Below are 10564 nucleotides of genomic sequence, written 5' to 3'. Positions count from 1 at the left end.
ACAAAGTGAGTTCAAGGCCAGCCCGAACTGCGTAAGTGAGACTCTGTCTCAAAAAGACAAAACAAAACAAACATAAAAACCAGGAATGAAATTTAGGAAGATAAATATACAACAAATATCTTTACATATGTTATGGTTTGTGTCTGCATGTCCCCCCAAATCCTCATGCAGGCATGGGTGGGCTTCTAGATTTTTGTTTGATCCGTAGTCCCAGGCTGGGATTATGGGTGATTATACCTGCCCCTGGGGCAGGTAGTTTGCATACAATGTAAGGGAGGGAAAGAGGTGGCTTGCCACTGTTCCTCCCTTTTGCTCTTGTTGCTTTTGCTACCTTCTATGGCCACAAACTGTTGCCCTCTGCCATGTGCCACCCTGCCTTGGAGCCACTGAGTATGGACTGAAAACTCCACAAACTGTGAGCTAAATAAACCTTTCCTTCCTTCATTTTGGGCTTCAGGTATTTTGTCTCAACAACAAGAAAAAAGGAACCAAGACAACATATACAGTGGTTCCTCAGTTCGTGAACTAAATTCTTTCCATGATTCTGGTCACAAACTGAATTGGATGGGAACAAAATCAAATTCAGTGTTGACCTTATGGGGAAATATGTTTTGGTTCTTTTCCAGTTCTGTTTTATGGGAAGAATTACATTCATGAACTGAGGTACATATGGTTTTTTAAACTTTATTTGTTTTGGTTTTTTGAGTTTCTCCCTGTATAGTTCAGCTAGTCTTGAACTCACTATGTAGCCCCAGTTGGCCCTGAACTCATGGTAATCCTCCTGCCCCAGCCTGCAGAGTGCTGGGGTTACAGATGTGCACTACCACAACTGTCCCATATGTTTTACACGTACATTACACCTATAAGATACTACCAGGTAAAATTCTGTAGCAATTAATAAGCTAATTCGAAAAGCCACACAGAAATACAAAAGAATGAACAGATAATCTTTTTTTTTTGCAGTATACCAGGGATCAAACTCAGGACCTCATGCTTGCCAAGCAGGCGCTTGTGCCGCTGAGCTATATCCCCATCCCTGAACAGATAATCTTAAGCCCCAGCCATTCAAGAGGCTGAGGCAGGAGCACTTGCAGCCAGGAGTTCAAAGCCAGCTCAGCTACCAGCAGTGGTGGCACACACCTGTGATCCCAGCATTTGGGAGGCCAAGGCAAGAGGAACCCTATGAGATCAAGGTCAGCCTAAGCTACAAAATGAGTTCAAGATCAGCCTAAACTGCGAAACAAAACCCTGCCTCCAAAGGAAAAAAAAAAAAAAAAAAAAAAAAAGGAAAAAAGAAACAAGTGTTACTTTCCTATATCTTAAGGAACAGCTAAGACCATCTCTCTTTTGCAGGTGCTGAAACTCCATCAGTGATGCCAAGTGAGTTTCAGGGGAACCAAAACAAGACTGAATGCTGCACAGTCCACCAAGAAATAAGGGCCACCTCAGTGAACAGGTGTCCGTACCTCCAAGCTCCTAGAAAGGAGCTCGTCTAAACAGGAGGCGAAATACACTACATACATGCACACATATGAGGGGTGAGTGCGGAATACAACTGGAAAATGCTCATAGTCTTTTACAGCCATCTGCCTGTCATTCAAAGACCAGAATGAAACCTGCTAAAAATCTCCTCCACCTAATGCAGACAATGGTCCCTTACTTTTTCCCCTTTTATGCTGTGCTTATCTCCTGCTGTTGGCAGAGTCCAGTTTGAGGCAGGAAGACGGCTCTGTCAGCATGCTGTCGCCTGAAAGCAGGAGGAAACACTTGGGACTCATCAGGGGCAGCATGACTTCAGAGCGGACAATCTCATTCCGGCTGAATTACCTTTTCCAGTATTTGTTCCCTGTCAAGCCATGCCAGCAGCCAACAGAAAAGTGAAAGGATGAACAAGTACATGCATACACACACAAAGAGGAAAAGAGACTCAGTACAATCCGCTCGTACAGGTATTTGTAACATTTCAAATAAGTACGACTGAGTTTCAGTAGTTCGTATTTACAAGGTAAAATAATTTCAAAATGTAACAGCCATACAACCATACATACGGGTATTTGACTCATAAATACGACCTTGTTTCAGCACCTAAACACCAAATTAGTCATTTACAAATACGCTAGAAAATTGCAGCCAGGCGTGGTGGCTTGTAGTCCCAGCCTGTAATCCCAGCACTCAAAAGCTGAGGCAAGAGGATCACTGTGAGCTTGAGGACAGCCTGGGCTACACAGTGAGACCCTGTCTCAAAAAATAATAAATAAATATTCTATATGAAGTCTAAGAGGTTTCTTGTAGCTGTACAACCAGACTGTCCAGTCTGAGCGTCATGCTGGCCCTAATGAGTCGTGTGTGTGTGTGTGCATAATATATTATATATATAATTATTACATAGAATATTATTATAATACTATTATATAATAGTATTATAATATTATAGAGTATATAATACTCTATAATACTATTATATATTTACAGATATATATTATATACATATATATCTCCCCATGTAAGCCCTTTCAAGGTTGTGTGGTGTGGTCTGCAGACATTTTCCACTGTTTTTTTTTGTTTGTTTGTTTGTTTGTTTGTTTTTGGTTTTTCTCCGGTACCGGGAACCGAACTCACAACCTTGCGCTTGCCAGGCGGGCGCTTTGCCGCTGAGCTAAATCCCCAGCCCATGACATTTTCCACTGTAACAAAGAGGCCAGTCAGTGCCGGGTGCGGTGAGTGAGGGGGTGAGGCTGCCTGCCGCGTTTTTTACAAGCCGCCTTTCCGTTGGATGGTAGGTGGCAGCAGCACTCTGCATTTTTTTTATCACATCTCGTGAAGATGTGAAAGAAGACTTCCAGAACTGCTTCAAAAAGTGACAAGAAGCCAAGTGTGGTGGCGCACACCTGTAATCCCAGCACTCAGGAGGCTGAGGCAGGAGGATTGTTGAGAGTTCCAGGCCAGGATGGGCTACATAGTGAGCTCAAGGTCAGCCTGAACTGCATAGTGAGACCCTGTCTCAAAAAGACAAAAAAAAAAAAAAAAGGTGACAAGAACAATGGGGTAAGTGTGTATGAAGTGAGGGGTGACCATTATGAGGGGGAGTTAATGGAAATCCATATTTCACTATAATAAATATTTTAAATTTAAACATTCACCATATATCTTAATCACCCCTCATACTACAGTGGATGGGTGGAGAAACATCCACCCAGTAGCGTATCTTAGCATATCTGCAGAGTAGAATACACTCAGCAACAAAGCAGAACAAACTACTGATACATCCAACCTAAGTGAATCTCAAAGGCACTACGCCAAGTGAAAGAAGCCAGTCTCACCAGGCACAGTGGAGCACTCCCGGGAGGCTGAGGCAGGAGGATCACCACAAGTTTAGGCCACCCTGGATTAGACAGTGAGTTCAAGGCCAGCCTAAACTACATAATGAGATTCTGTCTCAAACAAAACAAAACAAGCCAGTCTCAAAAGGTCACCTAGTACATGATTCCACATATACGAAATTCTTAGGAAGACAAAATTATAGTGGGGTAGGAGTAGGGAAGGTGACCTTGAACATAAAACTGTTCTGGATTCTAATCGTGTGGTAGTTACAGAAGTGTACATGCATGTTAGAACTCATGGAAATATACACCCAAAATGTCAATTTTACTGTATGATAACTTTGAAGGTTGAATTTTTAAAAATTTTTAATTCCTCGGGGGATAACTAATAAAGTAGAGATTTTCAAAAATTACAACCTTACCTCTAACTATCAAAAATAGAATTTTTTATTGTTTCTGCATGCCTGTACTTTCTACATTTTCCTTTTTTCTGTTTTTTGTTTTCCCCTTGAGGCAGGGTCTTACTATGTACTTCAGGTCGTCCTTAAACTCACTATGCAGTCCAGGATGATCTCAAGCTTGACGTAATCCTCCTACCTCAACCTCCCCTAGTCCTGGGATTACGGGGATGTATCATCATGCCCAGCTCTTACATTTTCTATAATAAACATTGCTTTTATAAATTTTTTACATCAGTAAGCTTTCTTTTTAGTCAAGTGAAATTATATCCAAAAGAAGTTTCAAAACTTGTTTTCTAATCTGGCTTATCTGCTATTATCAGTGCTTCATTATTATACAAATCTGCCGATTCTATTCCTCAGCTCATCTCTTTTTTTTTTTTAAGAGCAGGAAGAACTTATTGAAAGAAAAGCTTCTATCTAACAGAGAAAGAAGGGGGCCCACAAAGTGGGTTCACCTCTTAGTCACAGTAATGCACACAAACCACGACTGGAGGCAGAATATCCGCAGGTGGTAGCATCTCGCTCACACAGCCACCAAGAAGAACGGAAGACTGTGTATATGACAGTGAGCCTCTGCACCTTGCAACGTTAAGGACATTCTATATACTGCCTATAGTACACAGAAACTTAGCAGGGAGAGGTCCGCATTTTCCTTCAGATCAACGCTATAAGAAGCCATGAACTTCATGGTGGGAGAAGTTTGCATCTTCCTACCGGCTGAATGATAAACATTTCTGTGATTTTTTAATATCTGACTCTTTTTAGACTTCCTGCTTTGTTGGCAGCTTACCATGGAGCACTTCGCTAGTACTTCCTCCTGGAATTTCAGGAATCCTTCCTGAACCTCAACTTCATTGAGGAAAAAAGCAAGGAAGTGAGTGAAGGGCTGCTTTCTTCTGAAAGTGTCCAAGAGAACATCGATCCGCGTTCGGGCTGAAATTACACCATTGCGATGCTGGCCAGTGATGACTGCAAACAAAGAAAGGAGGCTTAAAGTGCTGCTATGGAAATGTTTGCCAGACCCTTAACATTTTCAACACAGAACTGCCATATGATCCAGCAGTTCCGCTCCAGGGATCCAAAATAAGTAAAAAATGGGTGTCTTAAAAAAAACTGTAGCCAGCCAGGTGTGGTGGCACATGACTATAATCCAAGCCCTTGGGAGGCTAAGGCAGGAAGATCACCATGAGTTAGAGTCCAGCCTGGGCTACATAGTTAGACTCTGTCTCAAGAAACAAACAACAAACAAAAAACTTGTAGCCAGGCATGGTAGCACACATCTATATTCCAGCACTTGGAAGGCTGAGGCAAGAGGATCACAATTTCAAGACCAGCCCTAGACTACACAGCAAACTCCTATCTCAAAAGAATAATAAATCAGTAAAAATAAACAAAAACTCATACATAAATGTTTGGAACAGCTCTATTTACAATAATAACTAGGCTGGGCATAGTGGCACATGTCTGTAATCCCAAACTCAGGAGGCTGAGGGAGGAGGATCATTCGGAGTTCGAGACAAACTTGCGCTACAAAGTGAGCTCAAGGCCAGCCTGAACTGCATAGTGAGACCTTGTCTCAAAAAGACAAAAAAAAAAAAAGAAAAAAACTAGAAAGGGAAAACCCAAATATCTATCTGTTGATAAATGGACAGGCAAAATATGATATTTCCATACAATGAGATATTACCATAAAAGGAATGAAGTGCTGATGCATGGTATGATATAGAAGAACCTTGGAAACATTACGCTAAATGAAAAATAGAACAAGCCACATACTGCGCCAGGGAGTGTTGCTCAATGGTAGAGTGCTTGCTTGGCATGCACTAGGCCCTAAATCCAATCCCCAGAATCACACACACACACACACACACACACACACACACACACACACAGCTCCACATATGGTATATTTCCATTTATAGGAAACATCCAGACCGAGCAAACTGATAGACACAGAAAACAAGTGTCAAAGTTAATCAAAGAAGCCAGTGTGGTAGTGCACACCTGTAATCCCAGTGCTCAGGAGGCTGAGGCAGGAGGATTTCCACGAGTTCAAGGCCAGCCTGAACTACATAGCGAGATCCTGTTTCAAAAAATTTGGGGGACTTGGCCAGGGACAAATGATTAAACTGACTGAACTTTGGGCCAAAAGTGCATAGGCTCTATGAAGAATGAATGGTTAAATATGGGGCAAAAGCACACAAATAATTCAACTTTGAGGCAAAAGGCACCAGGCTCCGTGAGAATAATTAAACTGTGGAGCAAGAAGCACACAGGCTGTGCGAGAATCGAATGGTTAAATAAGAAGCTCAGACAAGCCAGGCTTGCTGTATCTGGCCACATCCTTCCCCTTTCCCCAAGAAAAACTGCTCAGCCTTGACACAGCCCCTGGCCAAATTACTTTTTCTCTTGCCTTTTCTCTCATACTGAGATTCTACATAAAAGCCAGAGAGTTCTTGGCTTGGTGGCCCCTTCTTCTCCCAGAGTCCCCTAATGGCTGGGCGAAACAGCCCTTCTGTGGCTCTCAGTGACTGAACCAAGTCTCCTCCCCAGGGATTCATCCTCCACACCACCCGAGGTCGCACACTGTGACAAAACACCAAAAGAACAAAAAGTTAATCAAACAACAACTAAAGAGTAGATATGATGAGGTTAAAAATATTCCACAGCTACTGCTGGGTGCAGTGTGGCACACCTGTAATCCCAGCATTCAGGAGGCTGAGGCAGGAGGATCATTGTGAGTTCAAGGCCACCCTGGGCTACACAGTGAGTTCCAGGGCAGCCTGAAATCCACAGCAAGACCTTGTCTCAGAAACAAAACAAAAACAGCATCTGGGGCAGGGATATAGCCCAGCGGCACAAGCACCTGCCTGGCAAATGCAAGGTCCTGAGTTTGATTCCCGGTACCAAAGAAAGAAAAAGAAAAAATCCAGTTACAAATACCTCAAGGGACTAGAATTTATTTGGCATAAGTCTAAGGACTACAATAGAAAACATACAGAGAGAAAATAATGAAAAGAAGGCCAGAGATGTAGCTCAGTGGCGCATCCACCCCACCCCTGCTATTCTTGTACACCTGCTAAAAATGTATAATCATGGGTTGATAAGGCCCAGTGAGCACAGCCACAGAACTCCCATCAATACTCAGCCCTGCGCTTGGCAGCAACAGCAACGCCCTGTGCTTTGGCAAGCCTCGTCCCTGGCAGGGAGCCACACTCCTTTGCATGGAGCTCCCCCGCTTCAGAGTCCACTGTGACCTTTTCCTTCCATAGCAGCCCCCTTATGTCCCTGACCCTACAAAAGACCTCAGAGCCTGCAGCAAGCAGCTGGTCTAGTGTCTAGGGCCCAAGCAGTGCCTCTCAGGTTTGCTCTGAAATAAACCTATCCTGCTGAGCTCATACCTGTTTGCCTTTCTCCTAACAATCCTCCCAGAGTGCTGGGACTACAGGAGGCGCCACCACATGCGACTTGTAACTTCAATTTTAAAGCTTAAGGAAAAACTCAAGATTTGCACTTATAGCTCTAACAAACCAAATATTTATTTTACTAAAAGTGCTTCTAAAATGTTGCTAAGAGCTGGGGATATAGCTCAGTGGCAGAGCATTTGCCTGGCATGCACAAGGCCCTGAGTTTGGCCCCCAGCAGAAATAAAGAAAGAAAAAAGTAAAATAAAATAATAATGCTAAAAGTTTTTATGTAAGAGTTTGCTGAACTTGCCAAAGGGCTAAGGAAACCCTAGCACTGCACTGTCTAGTGTGGGGCCCACGTGCAGCAAGTTAAATGAAGTAAAATCAAATAAAACTAAAAGTTCAGCTTCTCAGCTGGGCGTAGTGGTGCATGCCTGTAATCCCAGCACTCAGGAGGCTGAGGCAGGAGGATCATTGCAAGTTCAAGACCAGCCTTGGCTACAAAGTGAGCTCAAGGCCAGCCTGAACTGCATAATGAGACCTTGCCAAGGAAAAAACAAAAAAAAAAAAAAAAAACCTTCAGCTTCTCAGCCAGACTATCCATATCTCAAGGGTCATAGTTACACATGGCTGCCAGAGTAGCTACAGGACATTCTGGGCATCACAGAAAGTTCTTTTGGACAGTGATATTCTAATGTACATGGCTACTTACCTATAAAGGTGATTATTTATATGAGCACAAAATAAAGAATACTTTTACTAGAGCCAAGTTGAACCTCTCCTCCATTTAAAAAAAAAAAGTACTTGGTAATTTTTTCTGCCCAAATGTAGGGGTGTTGATGGACAGTGGATTATTGGTGGATGGGCATAGTGACACGTGCCTGACACGTGCCCTGCTACTCAGGGCGAGGTAGAGGGAACACTTGAGCCCAGAGTGCCAGCCTGGGCAATGTTATAAGACCCCATCTCAAAAAAAAAGAGAGAAAGGGGTGAGGGGAGGGGACAAGAGGGGAAAGAGAAGCAAGAAGAGGAGAAGGAGAAAAAAAGAAATTATTGGAAGCTGCTGCTCTGAAGAAGTCCTATCATTTTAGAATGCATTTTAGAAATTTTGTCCTCATAGTAGCCCTCACTTACTGCAAAACGAAAGCTGTGTCACTGGTTCACAGTGAAACACGGTTCAAGACATTCTGTGGCTTGATTTATACCACCAAACTGTGCTTCCTCATCTGAGCAGTTATTTGAATCAGATTATGTTACTGTTCTTATCATTGTTTAATCATATTTTACCTTACATAGCCTTACATTAATCTTAACATTTTCTTGCTGGTCTAACACAGCAAGGGTAAAAATCTTAGCGAATACATATCAAAGGGGTGAACACTGTTTCACATTCCCTGATCTAATTGATTTTTTTTGGTTGTACCTTAAAACAATACACAAACAGCATCTGAAGCTACGAAGGAATAAAAAAATCTAATGCACAAGGAAATCTGGAAGTTTCATTCCATCAGTATATGGTCAGGTCAAGCACATGATCAAGTCAAAATCAAGGCCCAGGTACACAGTCAAGGGTAGGTTGTGTGCACCTGTGCTCATCTGGGAGCTTAACACCACTGCCACAGAGGCGGTGCACATCTGTAGTCCCAGAATTCTGGGAGGCTGAAGCAGGAAGATCCTAAGTGCAAGCCCAGCCTGGCAACTCAGTGACTTAGTGAGACCTTGTCTCAAAATAAAAAGGGTTGGGGATGTACCTCAGTGCAAAGGCCCTGGGTTCAATTCCCAGTCCTGAAAAAGAAAAAAGAAAGGCCAATAGCTACTGAGTTTCAGAGAAAGAGGTCATTAAGTGACTCAGTTACCTTACCTTGCTCCATTCATGGGAAAATATAACTTAAATACACTGATTCTCACCTATTTCTCCATCTTGTCCAGGCTTAGGAATAGTAATAGAAGTTTTGGTCTCCATTTCTATTTTCTTCCTAGTATCACCTCTCTTTCCAACTATATGCCTATAAATATGAAGAAAAATTAATTAACAGGAGGTTAAATCAAAATATTCCAAAAATATTCAAAATATTCCTTTATGGTCAGAGATACTCCTTTACAGAAAAGTACGTCAGTAGAAGTTCACTATTACTAGAGCAAATTACAACTATCCAGCTTTATAGAACACACTACATTACACTCACTGGCAAAATGACACCACACAGACTGACCAGGACCACGTCCTGTCTGCTTCTGAAACTCAGATTCAAAATCTGGGTCTGTAGGGCAGTGAAGAGACATCTGGCACACTCTCAAAGAGCACTTCCAGCAACTGATAGGGCTGCAATTTGAGGCAGGAGCACCTGGCATATTTTGGAGGAAAAATTAACTGTATTATGAGTTTATCCTAAGAGAATTATCTTTGACTGATTAAAGGTAAACAGGTTAGCAAAGAGCAGAGCTCGTCATTCAGGATAAGTTCAAAAGCAGAAAGAGTAAACCCTCAAGGTGAATTCTGCACACAGCAGGAGATTTCACCTATATATTTGCAGGTTCTTGAGAAAAACTGTAAGATCTGACTCATGGTAATGACAGGCTGGAGCCAACCCAAGAGTACCCAAGGAGGGGACAGGGGCTTATCACAATCCTTCTTGCTATCTTTCATCTACCCCACTTCATTTATTAATTCATGCAGCTTAGCTGCCTGGGCCTTCTAGTATACATCACTGGGACACTCCAGTCGTCTTCTAGAACCCACAGGAATTACACGTGTCAAAGTGAACACATCTGTGAAGCACTAACATCAGAGGAATAAAAAATTAAGAAATCTCTGTCATCAATATTATTTCAACTATGATTTCAATTACAGACCCACTACCATGGGTGACTATGTCTAAAACCATCCTTTTATTGGGTGGGGGTACTGGGGATTGAACCTGGGGCCTCATGCATGCTAAGTATGCACTCCATCACTGAGCTACACAGCCCTTATTCACTTGTTTTCACACAGGATAACTGTTATGGTTTGTGTCTCGAGGTCCCACTAAAGCCTCATGCAGTCATGGAGCGGGCTTCTAGAGTTTATGATTGATTCATGGGTGTAAGTGCTACACACACGGGGTCGGGCAGTTTGCATACAATGTAAGGGAAGGAAAGAAGCTTCTTGCTGCCGCTCCTCCCTTTTGTTCTTTTGCTTTGCTGTCTTCTGCTGCTATGAACTGTCGCCCTCTGCCATATGCCACCTGCCTTGGAGCCAGCCAAGTATGGACTGAAACCTCCACAAACTATAAGCTAAATAATCTCTCCTTCCTTAAAGGTATTTTGTCTCAGCAAGGAGAGAAAAGTAACTAAGACAATAACCAAGCCTAACTACTTCCATTAAGATCTACCGTGA

The 10564-nt window shown here is 42.6% G+C and overlaps 1 protein-coding gene across 3 annotated transcripts in view; it reads right to left on the bottom strand.

Annotated features, from left to right (window-relative positions):
- Positions 1–10564, bottom strand: part of Ascc1 (activating signal cointegrator 1 complex subunit 1) — a 105779-nt gene that overhangs the window by 86107 nt on the left and 9108 nt on the right. For all 3 annotated transcript variants that reach the window (XM_013516958.1, XM_013516956.1, XM_005390016.2), the window contains 2 exons: positions 9097–9194; positions 4572–4750 (listed from right to left, as the gene is read on the bottom strand). In XM_013516958.1, coding sequence (XP_013372412.1) covers positions 4572–4750; positions 9097–9194 — 277 coding nt within the window. The remainder of the gene's footprint in view (positions 1–4571; positions 4751–9096; positions 9195–10564) is intronic.

Source organism: Chinchilla lanigera, unplaced genomic scaffold (assembly GCF_000276665.1).
Source record: "Chinchilla lanigera isolate Chin_1 unplaced genomic scaffold, ChiLan1.0 scaffold00036, whole genome shotgun sequence".
Classification (NCBI taxonomy): domain Eukaryota; kingdom Metazoa; phylum Chordata; class Mammalia; order Rodentia; family Chinchillidae; genus Chinchilla; species Chinchilla lanigera.
Note: the sequence above shows the minus strand (reverse complement) of the source record. Positions and strands in the feature narration are given on the sequence as shown.